Consider the following 21,693-nt stretch of genomic DNA (forward strand, 5'->3'; position numbering starts at 1 on the left):
CACTAAGTTAGAGTTACAAATCTACACTCTTATAGATATGGGAATAATATATTTTGTTCCATCAACATGTCTACTTTACATTATTCAGCACAAAGCTTTGTGAAATAAGAATCATGGGAATATAAGAATATAAAGGAAAAGGGTACAAATAACAGCTTCATAAACTGAGAAATGTACATAAATAAATCATGTATATGTGGGCAGTTTGCTTAGCTGGCAAGAAACAAAATATGGAAAATCTGCTTGTTAAACAATAACTACAGAGTGTGCTTTTATGATGTTTTTCAGCACAGTAATTCATATTAGAGATAGAAGCAGTTGCATGTTAAATAAAATCATTGAGCATTGTTCCCCTCGCATTGCAAAGAGCTGACTTATGTTGTTTTTAGATGCCTCCCATTAGAAAGTAAATATTCCTTCAATGCTATGCATTTCACAAAATTTAATAAAGACGAACTGTAAATAAAGTCACAGGGAGATTTCAGACAGTTTTATTAGGAGATTGTTGAAAAGAAAAAAGAAAATTAAATACAATAACAGTAAACGTGGTTCTCACATTGAAACCAGGCTCAAAGAACTAGGCTACCATAGAAAAATTTCCAATTCTTGCATTATGATGTAAAAACAGATTTTTGTACAGATTTTGTACAACAAAATTCGTAATAACCTTTTCTCATTTTTAGAAAACTTTAAATATATAGATAAAAATAGACAATTTTCATAGGTCCTACACGAAGATGAGTATGTTCTGTTCCAAGGGCTTGCATAGAGCGCAAATGTGGTTATAAGACAGAACAACTAGACATTAATATTTTTAGGATTACAAAAGCATGGAAACCATAACATGGGCACAATTTTACTTGTTTATACCAAAAAAAAAAAACCAACCCCAAAACAAAAACAAATTTCAAACCAACCTGTATAACTAAAAAAGGAGAAAAAACTTAAGTTACAGACTTAAAATAACATTTCATGAATTGTAATATTTACAACATGTTAGTAAGATTCTCTCTTAACATACAGCTGATAGCTTCTTTCTTTAATCCTTGCTAAAATTCCTTTAATATCAAACCAAACACTAAAGCATTCTCAAAGGTCTCGAAAGTCTGCATTTTCAAACTATTTAACCTACTGAACAGGGAGGGGACTCTATGCAAGGAGCAGAGCAATGGCTGATTCTACTACGTCGGTAAGTTGTAGGCTTTTTAAAAAATCTTTTAAAAAACGTATGATTCAAAAGCTTGCCACAAGTCCCTCCAATTTTAAGCGTCGTAATCCTTTAAAGACTGCATACAGGGAAGAGCAAGAAATACATACGACAAGGAATAGAATCTCTTGTGCTCCAACAACAAAAGATGGGTCTAGAAGAACGATGCCTCGAAAACCAAGTTTCTACAGAGCATTTACTAACAGTATTTTAAATAAAAATACTGCTCCCTTTCCAGCAAGCTAAAATAGGAACTGTATATATAACTTTTTTATTGTAGTAAAAAATGGACTTAGCTGGTTAATAGCGAACTACACAAAAGAAATATGTTCCAGTATTGCAAGGAAGACCTAAAAACTATAGAAGCTTAGTGCCAGAGTATCTATAATGTGCATTTCTTCTCTTAACCAAATAATTAATACCAAATCAGAACTATCTTTAAACATTTTTAAGCGAGTTTTCTTGGACATTAAGGATTTTGCTATTCATGGTAATAAATAATGTTATGATCATAAAATTTTAACATGACAGCAAATCATAAAATGCACAGCGACTGTACTGGTTCATAGTATCAGTCTTTAAAGGTGTAACTCCAGGTTAGTCAAAACAAAGAGAAGGTAACTTCAGTGTCTAATAAGCACTGTTTGCAGCTTTACTTCCAGTTATCTGCACAAAAGTGAAAACACATACTGTAACTTTCAAAAAGACAGTGAAAATAACACATAGGCACCCTTCCCTCTGACCGGGGGGGAAGCACAACACATTTTAACTTCATCACTCAGCGCTACATGGTATTGGACTGATACATCAAGGGTTTGTTAGGTTTTGTTTTTCAGCAACATTAACATAATATGACATTAACATATAAAAATAGTTCTGGTGTTTTGATTTACTGTTCAGCCACAATCCATTCTCAATAGTGCAGTTTGGGGCACTAACTAGGGTTCAATATACAAATAAAAGTGGCTGACACAGAGTTCTGACATCACCAGATGCTTAAGATCTCATTCATTAATACTGTGACTCCGGACAAATATTTACATGCCTGCATGCGTTAAAACCAGAAAGGTGTCTTTCTGACTAACAGGGTGACAAAACATATTTTCTAAAATTCTCATTTTCCTAAACTCTAGTATACTACTGCATACATAATACCTTCCTTGTATGTTTTATGTTTCTATACTGTACATGTGACCAACAGTTTGAATAAGAAGCATCATTATTATTTTAAATTCTATATGCCACTACCAGTTTGGAATGAAAACATGTTACATTTTTTTTTTTTTTAAGAAATAAGACCTTCAGTGAAACCTTTTGGCTTATAGTCAATGCTTCTTTTCAGATACGCAAAATGTTATTTCACTGGGTTGTTGTCAACATCCATTTGTTGGTCTTTTGGAAGTATGTGAAAAAAATCTTCAGGAGAAAACCCACAATTAGTTTAAAATCGAATGTAATAGAATATTACTCTTTGATTTATTGATTTTTTTGTTTTTTTGTGTTATTTATTTTTTTTTGGTTTTTTTTGTTTGTTTGTTTGTTTTGTTTTTTTAGGAATCCTCTATGCCCCCTACAAGTTCATTTCCAAGTGTTCTTGCTGGTTTCTGGAGGACATAATTCTGTAAGTCTGGTGACCACTGGTACAAGAGTCTCTTGATGTGCTCAGATACAGAATTTTCAGAGGAGGAAATGGTTCATTCCATTAAAAAACAAAGCGAGGCCTTACTCAGACCTGCCTTTAACTCTGTATACAAGTGTCCAGCAGCAAAGTTGCAGTTTTTAACTGTAAGAAGTTGGATACCTGTACATTTACAAACATTCTCAGGTCTCTGGTATGAACCACAGGTGAAAATCAATGGAGGAAACTTTTTTTTTTTTGTAGAATATTTAAACTTTTAAAGAACATTAATACACAAAATTGAGGAAGTTCCCTTAAAAGGACTTTATTTTTTCCGAACTTTCCAATGACGAATGTCTGCAAAGTTCTTTACTATAACATGGATTTCTTCAACAGGAAAAATTCAGTACATGACAGTAGTTTTCAAATACAGTCTTCCATCTAAAAATGAACAATAAAAATAATTAATTTCATGACATTTGGGGGACAAATGTGATATAAAAACTAAGTAGCCTGATACAAAATTGGTGGATTTTCTTCTACCTTCACTTGTTTAGGAAGTAACATTTTTCACACATTCTCAAAGTTAATTTCATAATTACACTGAGTTTATGCGATCAAAAAGAATACAGAATTTCTAGTTCTCATAAATATATATTTGCTATTTTGATATCAGTTCGGGAGCACTCAGAAAACAGATAAGAGTATGTGTGTGGGTGTTGCTGATATGCAAAGCTAGTCGATTTCTGTTGAATGACAATTAACTTTCTCCAAGCTTGCAGAACCAAATTTTCTCTGAACTCACTCAGGTGTATCTCCATCACGAAAGACTGAGCTCCCATCTTACTCCTTAGCAGTGTTGTTAAATATACCATGTAATGTAACTATTGTGCACATTTGTTGCTATTTATATGAAAGCCACCTAGGTTATTTCATCACTATCAATGAACTATACAGTCTTTCCTTCTTGAAGTGAAATTAACCAAACAATTAAATGTTAAGATGGAAATATATTACTCAACTTTAACCAACTGAGAAACCCACGGTTATGTGAAAAAGAAAAGCAAATCAAATACTGGACACATTCAATAATCCCATTTGAATGAAGCAGAAATAAGAAATGGGAAATTAAAAATCCAGAGGAAAAACAAAATGAAATGTAAGCTCACTTCTCAAATGTAGCACTCTTTAAGCTGCCAACTTTGTGATGCGGGCTAAACTGGATATATTTCTATAAAATATATCTAAATTCCAAGTTATAAGATCTACAGTAGAAGGTAATAAGAAAAGGAAAATTTTCCAAGCATTTTTAAGAATGAAATATATATTTAACTTATTATATTATTAACAGCCAAAATCCATCATTTGCCTTCAACAACGTGAAAAGGAATGTCCATGACATTAGTCTCATACCAGCTAACTTCTAATAAGGTCTATCAAGTATTGGTTGCCTCTGCAAAATTAATCCATTTGGCTTTATTAATAACATTTACTTGAAAGTCTCTAAACATCCTTAGCTTCCCAGTTCAATAATCATCATCATTATTTTTAATATATGAAACATCTAATAATGACAATGACTATCTGTTCCCCATGAGTGGTATACACACTTGGATATATGATATAATCTGAGATTCATCAATGAAAATATATTAATCCAACTGAACTCTATTTTTGAACATTGACTTAAAGGCATACAAAACTATGCTGGATACTCACCCTGGACATGTTGTCTAAAAACATTTTACTTCCTGGCTGGTAACAATAATTTCATTAATACTAAATATTACTATGGCTTAGAAGTAGCCATTGTTAATATTCAATAAAGATAAGAATTTCCTAAATCAGGTATTAATCAAATACCCATATCAAAGCCATAACATTTTGATGAAAATTTCTAAGAAAGGATATGACAGTACCATATTAACATATTATGAAATATTTATCGTTTTTGCATGGAACATGGTCTGATTTCTTCTGTTTGCTTGGCTTGATTACACCCACCTGTGGGACAAAACTATGATTTTTCTCACTATAGATTACGATATAGATATATAAATATAACTTTCTAGTTTCAGCTTAGCAGGAGTTTCGATTATTCACTTTGTAAATAAACCTGATTAACTTGTAATTTAAAAAATAAGCTAAAATTTCAGTCATTCGTATACTTTGTACCATGTGGCTAAAAACTGAACCTTTTTAGAGATAACTTTGATCCTAATGATTTTTACTACATAAGGCAACATACATTTTAGAAAAATCTAGTAATGAAGGATTCAGAAACAACCGAAGGAGCACTATATTTTTACCAAAGTTTTTAATTCTTAGCCCTTAATTATGTCATCCCTATTTCTCTCTCCTTTCAACTGTCTTATTATTTCTGCTATGCAGTCAATTATGTTGAGAGTATCATTTCCATTCTTACTTAAAAAAAAAAAAAAGGCAATGTTTCCTAGCATTACACAGAGGGGAAAGAGACATTCTTAACTTTCTCCAAATTAAAATTCCTTCACAATATCTATGGAAAAGTATTTACTCAATATTAACATTCCAGGGCTCATTGTGATTTTTAAAAAAATCTTTGCACTTTAAAGAAGAAAAAAATAAAATCTTGAAAAAATAGTTTTCGAATCTTCTGCGATGTCTGCAACCTATTAGAAAGATTCTAGTAGCAAAGAGTGGGTATAAAAAATAATTTATTAAGTAGAAATACTTGTTCGAAGAGATTCACTAGCCAAATTCTTCACCAAGGCCTACTAGGTACTACATAATTTGATATAGTATTTTGCTCTCTAATCTTATCTATTACCACTCTCCCCTAGTCCGTGACCCTGGCTCTCTAGGACACACTAAGTTCTGTACTGTGTTGGAGTATGAGGCCTGTTCTTCCTTTTAGAAATCTAGAAGATAAGTACCTCCTCCTTCCTTGCTTACTTTTCTGCTCCCTTCTATGGAACTTCTCTAGATAGAGAGCTCCTACTTATTCTCCAATACGAGCATCCTGGAAATTAACTCCATAATACTTGCCTCACGTTGAAGTTATATCTGGGGAGCCTACTACATACATGGTCGAGAGCCACGGAAGCAGCAACCGTATCTCTTTTCCCATCAGTATTAGAATGACAGTGTTGAGCATGATGTTTGCTTTAAAAGTTTAACGCGGTCTCAAATATTAAACTTCTGGAGAAATGAATTAATATGCTTACATAACAAAAATAATTATCTTTAGCATGCTAGAAATTTTAAAGTCTATCTGAAACTAAATTTTATTTTATTATTTTATTTTATTTTATTTTATTTTATTTTATTATTTTATTTTTAGAGAGGGGAGGGACAAAGGGAGAGGAGGGGAGAGACTTTTAAGCAGGCTCCACACCCAGCATGGAGCCCTATACGGGGCTCAATCTTACCACCATGATATCATGACCTGAGCCGAAATCAAGTCAGAAGCTTAATCAACTTGAGCCACCCAGGCACCCTGAAACTAGATTTTCAAGTGAAACTATATTTGATAAAAATACATCAATAATAATTATTTTGTAAGCATCTTTACTGTAGACCACATACAAAATACATTTATAAAAATTATATACATTATATTTATGTGCTCAGTATCTGATCTCCATAATTCCACTTTTAATAAATGCCTCCTTGCATTTTTGACTAATGTTCCTAACAGATGGACAAATGCATCAAGCGTTAAAGATGCCAGCTATAAAATAGATCCCACCTGCTACAGTTAAGGTATTTCCGTGATTAAATAATACTTAGGCATCAGAGATTATCTGCCTTAGAATTAACTGGAAGCAGATATATACCAGGCAGAGACAGACCCTGGAGAGTAACTCTCTCTCTCTTTTTGACTACAAAGTCTAACTTTCAAATCAATTTTACTCTATAATTTGTCATCTTTATTGAAACATACTTACGGACGATGCAAAGTCTGCAAGGAAAAAAAAAATTAATTCTATATTGTTCCAGAGAAGTTATATTGGTCCCTTAATCCACAGCAAATAGCCCCATATGTGTGCACCTGGAGAGCTAACAACAGTCCTCTGAATGACGGGACTGCAGGTTTATCTCAGGCTTCTGATAACAAAGCACCTGAGTGAAAGCTGAATGGCAAGGGTGCTAGGAAAGATATATGGGCCCATAATTCAAACTGAGCTCTGTTTTTATGTTATATAATAGTGGTTTCAATACTCCCCTTCCTTGAGTCTTCCAACAGCAATCAAAGCCATGGGGCCATTGAGAAGGCCCTACAAAAACGAACTACAAAATGAAGGTCATTACAATCCCTGGAGTGCTTCCAAGGCTCCGACTTTGTTATTCAGACGTGTGTTGTTTGCATCTGAAAACTCAGAGGTCTCATTTATATATTTGTTTTAAGGGCTGCCCTTTGTGCAGCATACTTACCTTCTAACTGGATAATCTCACACCTATCCACTATTTCTCAGATTGTATTTCTTTTTCTGCACGTGTTGACCACAGAAAATTATGTTTTCTATTTCTTCCTGATGCTGGGCCAGGTTTACCAAACAATCATTTCTTGCTATGTCAAATGGATGAGAGTTTTCTTTAAGATCAAGTCAATTAGCAATAAAGACAATGATGATTAGTATAGCTAATATTTTCTCAGCACTTGTGTTCAAGGCACTTGATAGATTTTAAGCCTAAACTTCCCATCAACTCAACAAAACAGATCTTCTTAGTGCCTTTTATTTTTTTCTTAAAGATTTTATTTATTTATTTGAGGGAGAGAAAGAGAGCAGGAGTGGCAGGGTGGGGTGGGGTGGAGTGTGCAGAGGCAGAAGGAAAGGCAGACTCCCTGCGCAGCAGGGAGCCAGACAAGGGACTCAATCCCAGGACCCCAGGATCATGACCTGAGCCAAGGTAGATGCTTTACCGACTGAGCCACCCAGGTACCCCTTCTTAGTGCCTTTTAAAAGTAGGCTATTAAGCTTGAAAAACTTAAGTATCTTGCACATTTTCACAGATCTAGCAAATAAAAGTGCAGGGATTTGATATTTGTGTGAATCCAAAGTTCTCATCCATTCCATTATGTCGCTTTCCTTTAAAAAATAGTTGGACTCTCAGCGGAGGAAACACAATGCCTCTGACTTGTAGAAGTAAGAGCTTGACTTTCAGTCCCATCAGCAGGCCTGCCTTGTGGATCTATTCCTCGCTCTCTTCCCCCAGACAGGGTCTTTCTTTTAGTATGCAGACTTTCAACTGAATAAATTGAAATGAGAACTAGAATCCTGATGGTTTGGTTTCAGAGAAATTATCTTCCTTTAACACTATGATTATTTGCTTTTGTATGGGAGGTTGATATGACAGAAAAATCATCAAGCTACATTTTGTGCATGGGAGTACTTAATTAAAAAGTCTGTTCTAATTAAAAGCATTTGGGAGTAGGGAGTGAATGAAACTATTTAAATTACAAATTCCTAATAGTTCCAAAGTTCACTGTGATTTGATGCTTACAGCTATAATTTGGTGTATAAGAAAGTATCTAGATCATGGAATAGTTTATTGCAGGTGTAAATTTTTGTAAGATATTTACTGTTACTATGTAGACTTAGATCTATAGATAATGAGTTAAAATTTTTAAAAATTCCTTGTAAAAACAAATATCAGATTTTAATATTAAAGTTGAAGCCAGTGGTGGCTCAGTCAGTTAAGGGTCAGATTCTTGATTTCAGCTCAGGTCATTGGGCCACTCTGGGAGTGGAACCTGCTTTAGGATTCTGTATCCCTTTCCTTCTGTCCCTCCCTGGCTCTCTCTCTCTCTCTCCCTTTAAAAAAATATATATAAATAAATAAAGTTGACCCTCTGATAGGACCTTTACATGTATTGTATGTGTATAGTATATTATTTGCTGTGGCTAAGGAGGAAGAAATAGGGAATCTTTCACAAAATTTCCAACTTTGGTTTGTTTTGTGTTCATGTATTAATTTTACTGTTTTGATGCAATGTGTTTTTTTAATGCAATGCTTTTGCTGGTATCATTATAAGTAGTTATTGGTAATGTCTAATACATATAGACAGATATAGAATTTAGCTTTCATTCTATATATAGTTCAAAACTACAGTATTGAATAGTTTGATCATTTATTTTTAAAACTAATGAAATTTGTTCGATAACAATCACATTACATAACAAGATTTTTATATTAGAAGACAGCATACAAACTGGAAACCAATTTCAAATTGCTTAGTTGGATGACACCAGAAATCCAATTCTTTCATTGTATGAAAACTATGTAAAATCATCAATAAGGGAGTATGTTAGTGAAAGGTATCACACAATATGCAAATAGATGTATATTCTAGTTTTGAATAGAACTCCCTTGCAAACATCCACACGGATCTCTAACATGTCTTTTGCACAAAGGGCTTAATAAATAACATTTCCCGTTAGGAAGTAGCTTTATTAAAAATGGCATCCATTTGTTCAAAATTTATACCCAGACACCTGAAATCTAACAAAATTTGCTGCTTTCACAAAACAGTTGTATGTGCACATCTCACTACTCCAGAGCTGAGGAAAATATTAACATAACCAAGGGCAAACATATAAGATCATATATCCAGAAAGTTTAATATTTACTTAAAGAATATTAGTTTAATATTAGCCCTGAGACTCTCTCGACATAATGTCTTAATCATGTGAAGTAAGAGAAACCAAAACAAGTGATGAAAACAAATGTTAATGATTCATGTGATATTTGATAAGACAAGGAGAGGAAGTCAAAATAAAAGCAAACAAACAGGAACAGATGGGAAGGATCTTTGTCAAGTCATAACCCCTCTTCTAAAACCCCCAAAGGAAGAAGCTAATTAAAGAAAATATTGTTTCTTCTTTTTTTTATAATTTTATATTTAGAGTAAGAACATTCTGCAACCGCTAAAGCAAAGAGGCAGAGACACAAAGTCTACATTTAACATGAGAAATATTTTAAGAGAGATTGATGTTCAGCACAGGCCCTTTTATAAGAGGATTCTGAGTAAATATCATTTCTTCTCGTGAAATGCAGCTAATAACTAAGTGATTTCCAGAAATTATAGTCAAGGTTGTGTTCAAAGATAATTAAAAAGTAAAAACTGGAAAAGTTGCAACAGAGTTTGAATTTCATGTCACTTAGGGCTGTAGTTACAGAAGCTGATGCCCACAGAGTTGGGCAAAGCGAGAGAGGACTAAACCCCGGATGCCTTTTGCATGCTTTCTAAGCACCTGGTGCTCTTCTAGAGAGTGGGCATGCTGTGTAGACAAGAGCCCTGCAACAAGTGTATTCCATCTGTATAAGCCAAATATACTAGTACAAGCAGTAGGTAATGGGTTGCCTAATGGAACAATATGGCTCAGCTTATTGGAAATCAGAGCAGGTAATATCACATTTACTAAAAGGCTAGTATGAAGTAAATCTGTTCTGGTTAACAGTGAAGACAAAAAAGTATAATCAAAAACTGCTTTTATAAATTTTTCAGTTGCCTTCAAAGAGGAAAGTAAATGACAGAACACAGTCTAGTTTAAAACATGTTCTTGGAAGATCATCTAAAGCAATCATATGCACATTGAAAGGTAACTAAAGCTTTAGCCAAAAATGATAAAAGTGAAACTCCCTGTGAAGGGACTTTATATCAGACTTTGGTAAGCACCCAAATCGAGGAGACACCCAAACTTTGACAATTGGAGAATTTGAAGCAGGTGGAACTGGACTGTAGGTATTGTGTGGCTAGAAAGGGTCATCACTGGGCAAGCTGGTCTAATCACAACAACCTTCCTAAATGGACACTAAATAGACAACCAGTAATGAAAGCCGGACTGAAGAATGTCCAGGGAAGGCATTTGAAGATCTGCAGATAGTCGTGGTTAATCTCGGCTGGCGTGGAATTAGTCCACTCCAGCCCTAGGCAAACTACTTTTCCCAAATGGCTAGATCAGCTTAAAATATCTCAGTTCCTCTGAGAAGTGACATTCTTTTATCTTAAAGAAGAGGCCCTTTGCCTGCATTTTACACTTGCTCTTAGCCAAAAGGCCGAGAAGCGATTGCCTGCATTTTAGGCTCAACGATGATGTTGATGTTCTCTGTGGGCAAAGAGGATTTTACTACCAAAGATTAAGATAATCCTGCTTTATTGGGTACTGAAGATCTTTTATTCTGTAACTCAAGAATCTTTCCCAGTTGGGGTAGAAATCTGGACCCCGTGGTTCTATGAACTGATATCTATTTAGGAACTCCTTGTTCTTAAAACCGTATCTCCATGACCACAACCAAGCAGAACTGATTCAAAAAAATCAACATCATCACCTGTCTACTATTTATCTATGCAACAGGGAACTGGCTATTCTACACTTCATGTTAAGAAATTAGTCTTCTGACAAATGTTTTAATCATGAATAAGCAGCCTATACTCATGGAGACAGAATTTGGATCCCATACATCATATTACTAGAACCTAAGTGTTGTCACAACTACGTGACATAGGATTCAAATGCTTGTCCCCCCAAGTTGCTTTCACTATGCCAACACTTAAAAAGCTTCACTATCCTAGAGATTAAAGTCTGGCTATAATAAACTTAAGAACAGATAACATACTATTGGTTTCGTGTATTACTAGTTCCTTGATCGTTGCCTGGAATCTGGCAAGCGCTGAATAAAAATATATAGAAGGAACTATCAAACTAACATCACAAAGTGAGGGGAAGATGGATATTGTGTGCCCCTGAATGTATACCTTCAGAAAAACACAATCTCGTGTGGGTGGTATGCAGGCCTAGAAGACATGACCTGAGCCGAATCATGCGGAAACATCAGATGCAAAATGATGAACACTCTATTAAGACTGTATTCTCCCAAATGTCAACTTTATAAATTTTTTAAAGTCCAAGGAAGAGCTCAAGATCAAGGAGACTAAAGAGAAAGGTAACTAAATATAATATGTGATACTAATTTGGATTCAGTAATGCTATAAAAATACTATAAGGGACATGATTGGGTCCAATTACAAAATTAGAATTTCGATGTCAGATTAAATAAGAGTACTTTGACCATGAACTATTTACTGAGCTGATAAATACACTGTGTTCATGTCTAAGAGAACAGCCTTGTTTTTAGTAAATGCCCCCCTGAAATATGTATGGGTAAATATAGCAGGTGAAGGGCCACAATTTATACAACTTATGCTCAAATGCTTCAGAAAATACTATGCAGATAGTAATAATTACAGAGCACATGAGAACAAAATATTAATAATAGATGAATCCTGATAAAAGACATATGAAAGTTTTAATAGTTTTTGAATTTTTCTGTGAGTATGGTTTTCTTTCAAATACAAGTTAAAAATATAATAGTTTGCCTAAATGGTATAAAATTTTCATATTTCACCAATATCAGGTATTTACTAATAACTCATTGAGGATATACACTCTCCACTAGCCACATATACTATTTCACTGATTACATGGACAGTGTTCTCATAGTAAATGTTTTCTACTTAACAACAAGGCTTTTGAGAAGTCCTATTCAAGTATTAGATAGTAAGATGATGCCTAGTGATTTTCTTAATAGAATTCTCCCAAAAGACCAGGTTCAGTTTCGTGAAACTTACTGGACTGAGGGTGTGGACATAAGCTGGATTCTGGTATATTGGTCCATTTTGTTTTAATGGTAAATTTACAATTGTAAAGTTTATGAAGTCTGCTTAACTGTATTAGCTGTTAGTTAGTTAGGACTATGTATGCTAATGTGCATTTGTTGATATACGGAAAGTACGTTCTGATTATCTGTGTTTGAAACACAAGTTATCTTTTAAAAGTTTATCAAAAACAAACAAAAAAGCAGAACACAGACCTCTTTAAAGTTTTGTTTCTGTAAACAAAGAAAAATTATATTGCTGGTAGGTCTACTTTGGTAAAGCATGTGTGTGTGTATGTGTGTGTGTGTTCTAATTAAGCATTGATTAGTAAGAAGTGGGAAACCATCACAGTGGTTAATGTACCAGCAAGTGAGAATGGGGTGCTTTGTACTTAGGTTACCTTGTCCTGATTGGAAGGTGAGACCTCCCAACTTCAGCAAAGTAAAGCACAGTAAAAATCTCTCATTACTTTCTCCATTCTTCTATTCATTTCTGGAATAAAGAAGACTAAGACACAGGTATGTAAGGAAATAATCATTTGAAGGCATATCTGAACCTGAATGATGAATGGATAAATTATGTATTATGCCTAATTAAAACAGAACATAGAAAAAAGTGATGCCTTATTTGATAAAACAAAATATCGCAGGAAAGGGAAACGGATCTTTTGAACCAAGCATTTGTATTCTTCAGAATTGCAAGAAACAGTCAAAATCCTCAGTGAATAAATTGTTTTCAGAATAAACTTATGTGTTATCTCTGGGGGAAAAAACCAAAGGTGACAATTAGAAGAGCGACTCTTACAGAGCCTAGTTATTTTCTTTTAATTTTGGAGGGAAAAAAATCATCTTTCTTTTAAAATATTAGCATTTTCTATTTTTTTCCATTTTCCATTTTTTCCATTTTCTCTATCATGACTAAATGAGCAATTTTAATAAAGTTATATTTGTTTAGGGAAGTACCTGTAGGGGAATAAAGTTCTAAATCTCTAGAGCTTTATTTAATACATTTATCCAATGCTGACCCCACATACTGGTCTAGTGCTAAACTCGACAAATGACAAACTCCCATGAAATGGCCTCAAACTTTTAAAATAAACATGATAACTGCTGCAACTAAAGAAATGACACTTTTGTGGAGAATAGCTTTTCTTTATATCTTATCTAATGGAATCCTCAACTGTTGTGTAGACAGTATATGGCTAAGAACAGTAACACGTTATATAAGAACTATTAAATAAGGTAGCCCTCTGTGCACTCAACTTTAAAAGTAACCCACAAGGGATCAGCCCAGAGAAGTGTAAAGTTATAATAAGGAGACAGACTAGCAAACAGGCAAGGAAATGCGTTAACAGAATGATCACATCTAAAGAAAGAATACGAGAATCAAGAGGATTTGTCCAGAAAGGTAGCCTAGAGAAATCAGTTAATCTGGCAGATTTTGCAAATGCCCATGAAAGCACCAACCAGGAATGAAGTTCCGTTCAAAGACTGATGTACACATCTGGTCTACCTTTACATATAATCTTGAATCCATAGAATATTTGATTATATAATACTCCTTGTTTCAATCCCACTCTTGCCAGATAATTTGACGATTTTATTTTCTGCATAGCCACTTTGGTAGGAATCCTCTAAGATAACCAATAATGCTCCTTGTCTCCTGATATTCACATCTTAGTGTGATACCCGTCTCTTTTAAGTGTAGACTGTATCTAAATCCTTGCTTCTAATGAAGAGAAAGAATATGGCAAAAGTGAAGGAAAATCACTTCCAAGATTAGGGTATAAACAACTGTTTATCCTGCTGGCAGACACTCTTCCTGGATCTTTTCATTTGCTTGATCTGCTGAAGCAGGTAGCCATGTACTGAATTGCCCTTCGGAAAGTCCTTGTGGCAAAGAACTGATGGTGGTCTCTGGCCAGTAGCCAACAAGGGAACTGAGGCTCTCACTCCAACACCCTTGAGGACGGGAGGCATGCCAACAGCCACATGAATAAGCTTGGGAGTGAATCCTGCCTCAGTTGAGTCTAGAGATGACTGCAGTCCCTTCCAACACCTTATTGTAGGCTGGGAGAGACCTCAAAGCAGATGACCCAACTAAGCTATTCCCCAATTCTTCACATACAGAAACTGTGAGATAATGAATATTGTAAACCATGAAGTAATTTGCTGTGCCACAGCGCATAATTAATACTCCTTCCTTTGTAAGAAAGATGTGCTGGTCAATGTCACAAGTATTTCAGTTCTCGTGACTTACAGTGTTCTAGTATACTACCTCAGTTTGCTTTCTTCTGAAACCCAGAAAAAATATTGATGACCTGTCTCTGGGTCATGTGAATTCGCCACGCCAAGTGCCACTTTGTGAGTTCTCTTGGAAGCTTGCCTACACTTCAGAGAAATAGCAAAACCAACCTGTGTGTCTTCCAGTACAGTATTTGTCTTACTACATCAAAATAATTTTTTAATCTTTTTTTTTCCTTTTATTTTAGAGAGAGAGAGAGTTCAGGGGGAGGGGGGCCAGAAGGAGAGGGAGACAGACTCTCAAGCAGACCCCCTGCTGAGTGAGGAGCCCTATCCGGGGCTCAATCTCAGGACCCTGAAATCATGACCTGAGCTGAAACCAAGAGTCAGCTGCTCTAATGAATGAACCACCCAGGTGCCCCTACATCAAAATAATTTTTTAAAAAACTCTCTGATTTGCTACTGATGGAATAAAATATTCTAAATCACAGAATATTTTCACAACTTTGTTTTGTCTTTTAAAAATAGATATTATATATATAAATATATATTAAATATGTATATCTTCTATTAAGTGGAAGTAACTTTAACTGTACTACCTTAAGGAATTTGATTCTATTGGGAATAAAAAATAGATTTTCTCTAAAGATTGATGATCTTGTTGCATGATATATAGTGGCCTCAGAAATAAAAATGATAATTGTTAATAGTCCAAGTCTTATACTGAACTTCTCTCAGAAAATACTGATTACATCAGATACTTGATGCAATGTGACAGTAGTAACCATTCCAGGAAATTGTATAGCTCCATATTGCTGAAGTTATTACTTAACAAATTACCGAAAAAGAAAGAAGGACAAAAAAAAAATTCTAGATCTCTCTATTAAAAGCACTTAGAAACACACTAGATTGAAGATGCCAGACAATCTTTTTAATATCCCTTCAAACTTTTGATTCAGTAGTGGTGACTGGCTAAGTTCAATTTTGATTAAACCTGGTATCTTGCAAATATTTGAAATGGTTGTTTATCATACTGCATGTTTTCCAAAGAAACAGACATAATTCTTTGCAAATTGATTGGAAAATATCAACAAAACCAGCCACAAACAATGACAAATATAAGCCACTAAATGCTTTCTAAAGTGGAAAACAATGAAAAAACAAACAAAAAAGACAAAATGTGCTATTACAAAAATATGCAATGCTAATAGATAACTTTGCGTTTTACAGATTGTCTCTGTCTCTAGACACAAGAATTTCAGGACACATCTGAGCACTCTGGACTTACAGTTTATGTTTAAGTTCCAATTTGTTCTCAGCATATATTAAATTTCATCAGATTGTTAAATTTCTTTAATTCAATTTCAAAAAATAAACACAAAAACTCTACAAATAAACATTTAAAGTATATTATAATAAATGTGCATATATTTAGGAAGAAAAGATAAATGCTGATATATGTATATTTCATGCCTACTGTGAAATTCTGCCCTGGGTCATGGTAACGTAGGCCACTATTTCCATTAAAATTAATAGCTTGTGGCTGTGGTTACTGTCAGTATTTCCTTATTTTCCCATCACTACCAATTATGACATGAATAAAATTAACTTATGTCACCACATAGATCATTATATCCTGAATTAAGGTTAGATTTCGAGAAACATTATGAATTTAAGGAACTCATCGAGGCTTATGTCAAAACCACTTTGTAATAAAATCTCTATTTTCCCAACAGAGAAACTGTTTACTCTTTTAGGGCTAACTCATAGTTGCACTTAGATAATACCAAATTGCTCAACCACAAATGCCTAATTTTATCATAACATCCTTGATTCATTTCAACTGGACAGACTTCAGTTCAATCTCTTTTTAAGGAAACTTACTTGTATAGCTATAAGAATATTAACTTGTAAGTCTTGATTAATAAATATTGCCTGTTTTCCCATCATGATAGCATTATGGTGTCTGTAGGAAGAGCTCACTTTATCAGCCCTCTTTAACAGGTCTGGTTCTTTGGTAGTTCAGTGCTCAGATGAGAATTCTCTCAATGCTTCAACTCTAACCAGACATTTGATGACTTTATTACCAAATGTCTTATGTATTGAAAAATCTGATGCTTCTAAAGCTTAAAATATGGCGGAGGGCTAGTATTATTTTGGTATAACACACTCTTTGTTGTGATAATTCAAAACACTATTAAATGAGTATTTTTTATTTACTTACCAAGTCTAAAAGTGTACTTTTTACTTTCCCTTCATCAAAATAAGAATGTATTATACTGTTCAAATGATTGCAAAGAATATGTATGCATCAGAGGGAAAGCTAACAATGCGAGTAAATTATTGTTGCTTTTTTGTTTATGACTCTATTCAATGCAGTTTGATTACTTGAAAGGACTGATATCCAACATATTGCCATGTGAAACAATATCATGAAAAATACATGTCTCTTAATGCAAGAGTTGAATTGACAGTTTGTCACAGGTAAAATCTGCAGAATCAACAAAGATGCAAAATAAATAAGTCAAAATATGAATTATCTAATATACCATTATGTATTTTTAGCATTCTCTATCCTAATTTTATGTATATAATCAAGCACTGTAAATTTTTGGGTCCCAGCTTTATTACACTCACTCTAATGGACAAAATTCAATGCCGAATAATCCATTCTTTCTAACTGCCATTTAAAAAAAAAAAAGCGACTTCATGTTTTCTCTATTTTTTTTTTAAGAAATATTAGGTCATTCATTACAAATAAGGATGGTAGAGATATATATTAACTCATAGTCATTTGAACATTCTATGCTTCTTAATGTTGCATTTATTACTCTTATTATAACCTTTTCTTGGAGGAGAGGTGGCTTCTCTAGCCTTTCAGAAGAATGACAATTTCAAGATCAAGCAAAGATATTCTGTATTTCAACATAAGGCTTTAATGGTGTCCAAAGCTGTATCTCTTGTCTGGACCTCACATTCAAGCAGCCTCATACACAAGCTCCAGCTCCATGTTCACCTGGATGCTTACTCTTTAGCTCTGTCTAAATGCCCCATTGGCCTGGATCTCCTTCCCAGACTACCTACTTCAAATTACCAACTGCTGTTCCATATGCCCTATGAGTTGATTTTCTCCTTATACTTCACTGCTCACTCCCACTTATTCCTTGCACAATACCAGAACTTGGATTCTCAATACCTCGCTTTGGAATTTATTACGTTCTTCTTTATTATCAATCTAGATCAAAACTTCCCATGCAATATTCATATTGAATTTAGGATTTAATATATTGATTTCAGATATAAATCAAGGGGACCAGGTATAAAACAAAGGGAATCAGATAAATACCCCTAAATAGTATTTAGGAATTTGTTTAAAGCCTTACTCAGAAGCAGCCATAATATTTATGTCTCTTCTTTTGAAAAAATTATATAAAATATGTCAATAATACAGCTTCTCAGAGGAATTAGATTTATATATGTAGACTCAATGAATCTTCATCTATCCCCAACTGGAATTAATTAGTTTGTTTGTGTTCTGAAAGTACTTTGTTTACATTTCAGAAGCACTAGATCAAAGCAGTACTTCATTAAAAGACAATGATCAATTTTAACAGAAGAAAAATCAAATTTTCTAAATTTCAGGTTCAATCTATTAAATTAATTTCAGGCCAAAAGTGTACTGGTTCCCAAAAGTGTACTGTTCCCAAAAGTGTACTAGTGAGTTCTTATAACCAATAAAACAAAATAATGAGTCCTACTAGAAAAACTTCAAAGTATGACCACCTAAAATGTTTATAGAGTATGTTAGTTTTAAAATATAGAGACAGGTAGGTACATGATTTGGCCATATTTTGATTTGTTGAAAATAATTCCTGATTTCATGTAAAAACTTAATGTATAAATATTTCACATTTTTACATAACTAAAATTTGACTTAATTCCTATCACCCTGAACAATACCTTGACACCCACAGTTTTATCAAAAGGAATTAAAACATATTTTACTAGAATTATTTATGTATCTCTATATCACACTAGATTATGAATTATTTAGAAAAGATATCATGTGTTTTGCATTTTTTTCTGGCCTCAGCACTTGGTATATAAGCATTGGTAACGTGAATTGGTTACAGCAGATAAATTTACCAAGAATTAGTTACAATAGACAGTTTGCCAATGCTCATTCCATGAGATACTACTTTAATTCAATAAAAAGTTTCATAATCAAATGATTTTAGGAAATGCTAATTTAACTTTTAAATGAAATATATCAACTTTAATGCAGGACTTGTAGAATCTTTAGTAGAATCTTTAAAATACTAAACATGAACTTTGAAAATCAAGAAGATAAATATTTTTTAATGGCGTTCATTTTTCACGGACAGACATTTTTAAGTTTTGTTCTCCCAAAGTGTTCATGAGATGATTCTCAGAAGAGGACATTGATATCAGTCTGGAAGCCATGTTGGAGTAGCATCTTGATCTATGTTTTCTCCATTCCATACTGCAGTGAAGATTTTATAGCAGTTGCAGTGGTCACAGGGGTTTTAAGAAGAGACAGCAGAAGAAAAATATTTAACTGAAAGGGATGAGAATAGCAATTCCAGGTTTCATTAAAATTTAAATTTGTTATTTTGGAGCTTCCAAAACTTTCCTTATCTGTGTTCCGTTTTTATTTACTTATTAGCTTAACCATATGAAAATGTGGACCTTGGGGCGCCTGGGTGGCTCTGTAGGTTAAGGGTCTGCCTTCGGCTCAGGTCATGATCCCAGGGTCCTGGGACAGAGTCCTACATCAGGCTCCTTGCTCTGCAGGGAGCCTGCTTTTCCCTCCACCTGCTGCTCCCCCTGCTTGTGTGCTTTCTCTGTCAAATAAATAAATAAAATCTTAAAAAAAAAAAAAAAGACAAAGCGGACCTCCAGTTAGTGGTTAAAGAGGGAGAAGACAAAAACCACATTAAAGAGGAAGCTAAAATTAAAATTCAGAACAAAAATGATTTTAAGGGGTGCCTGGGTCGCTCAGTTGGTTAAGCATCTGCCTTCAGCTAGTTCATAATCCTAGAGACCCAGGATCAAGCCAAGCTGGCTTCAGGCTCTCTGCTCAGCAGGGAGTCTGCTTCTCCCTCTGCCACTCCCTCTGCTCACATTTTCTCTCTCTCTCACTATCTCTCAAATAAATAAATATAATGCTTTAAAAAATGATTTTATGGGGCGCCTGGGTGGCTCAGTTGTTAAGCGTCTGCCTTTGGCTCAGGGCGTGATCCCAGGGTCCTGGGATCGAGCCCCACATCGGGCTCCTCTGCTGGGAGCCTGCTTCTTCCTCTCCCACTCCCCCTGCCTGTGTTCCCTCTCTCGCTGGCTGTCTCTCTGTCAAATAAATAGATAAAATCTTTTAAAAAAAGATTTTAAAATGTCTAGTTTTATTTATTTATTTTTTTAATGATTTTTATTATATTATGTTAGTCACCATACAGTACATCCCCGGTTTCCGATGTAAAGTTCGATGATTCATTAGCTGTGTTTAACACCCAGTGCACCATGCAATACGTGCCCTCCTTACTACCCATCACCAGTCTATCCCATTCCCCCACCCCCTCCCCTCTGAGGCCCTCAGTTTGTTTCTCATAGTACATAGTCTCTCATGTTTCATTCCCCCTTCTGATTACCCCCCCTTTCTTTATCCCTTTCTTCCCCTACCGACCATCCTAGTTCTTATGTTCCACAGATGAGAGAAATCATATGATAATTGTCTTTCTCTGCTTGTAAAATGTCTAGTTTTATATATTCACATGTTTGTCACATTGGTAACTCATTTTATTCAGAAATCATAAATTCTGCCAAGAGTAAAAAACAATAATCAGAGTCATTATTTTCAGGGTTCCCCGGGTAGCTCAGTTGGTTAAGCCCCTCTTGATTTCAGCTCAGGTCAGGATCTCAGGGTTATGGGATGGAGCCCCATCTTGGGCTCCGCGCTCAGTGGCGAGTCTGCTTGAGGTTCCCTCTCCCTCTGCCCCTCCTCTCTCTCTAAAATAAATTTTAAAATATTAAAAAAAGTCATTATTTTCAAGTCTCAGAATTCTAAACAGTCATTGATCCATTAAATATTGATGAAATTGCATATATACTTGTTCCCTAATATTTCATATTAAAGCACCCTGCAAGTGTTAAAATATAAAGGCCTATAGCTTTGGAATAACGACAAAATTTCACCTCTTTGTTGGTTATACAATTTAACATTAAGGAAATAATTGGCAATGTTTTTGTATTTCCTGTGTTTTGTACAAACAACTTGCAAAAGAGCCTATTGAGTTGTGATAATTCACAGCCTTTCTATGAGGACGGCTGGGTGTAAATAAATGTCTGTGTTCCAATTTTCTCACAAAAGAATAGAATCACATGTTGAAATACTATTCAAACAAGGCAACCAAGAACTGCATTTGAGATCAAAATGGGTAATTACCCGCCAACTAAATATTTAAACATTAACTGAGAAATCAATTCATATGTGACTTACCAAAAACAAAACACAAAAATTTAGCTATACTGAAACCTAAGCATATAAACATTCTAAAAATATTGACCTAATTTTGGTATGTTTCTTTATAATCACTCAAGCATTAATTTTCATCACATTTTTACTCTGCAGATAAATGCTATCAGTATTTTTGGAATTAGCGAAAACTTCATCGTGAATGTGAAATTATGAGATGAGAGAATAAACTAAGCTAAGTACAATTGCCAGCTTTGTATCAAAATGAGATTTGCTCTCCTGTTAACACAATAGCTCATATTCTTCAGTGTCCTGACCCTTCTCTAGAAAGGATGGTCTGTGGGGGTTTGAGCCATAGTTTGCTGATGCCTTGACAAGGGTATCTTTTTGAAGCCAGTGAGGTTTCTGCCTAATTTGAACTCAAATCAGCTCGGCACAATGGGCTCACTGCTCTCATTTGCTCTATTAGTAGGTGTAATAAGGAGCAGTAAG

The 21,693-nt window shown here is 34.5% G+C and overlaps 1 protein-coding gene across 1 annotated transcript in view; it reads right to left on the minus strand.

The window, feature by feature from the left end:
- Positions 1–475: 475 nt before the first annotated feature.
- The window catches only part of DACH1 (dachshund family transcription factor 1), a gene marked incomplete at its 5' end in the record, with an annotated part of 415,054 nt that continues 393,836 nt past the window's right edge, over positions 476–21,693 (minus strand). Inside the window, one exon of the mRNA XM_011218601.3 lies at positions 476–3,266. Coding sequence (XP_011216903.3) covers positions 3,229–3,266 — 38 coding nt within the window. The remainder of the gene's footprint in view (positions 3,267–21,693) is intronic.

This window comes from Ailuropoda melanoleuca, chromosome 7 (genome assembly GCF_002007445.2).
Source record: "Ailuropoda melanoleuca isolate Jingjing chromosome 7, ASM200744v2, whole genome shotgun sequence".
Classification (NCBI taxonomy): domain Eukaryota; kingdom Metazoa; phylum Chordata; class Mammalia; order Carnivora; family Ursidae; genus Ailuropoda; species Ailuropoda melanoleuca.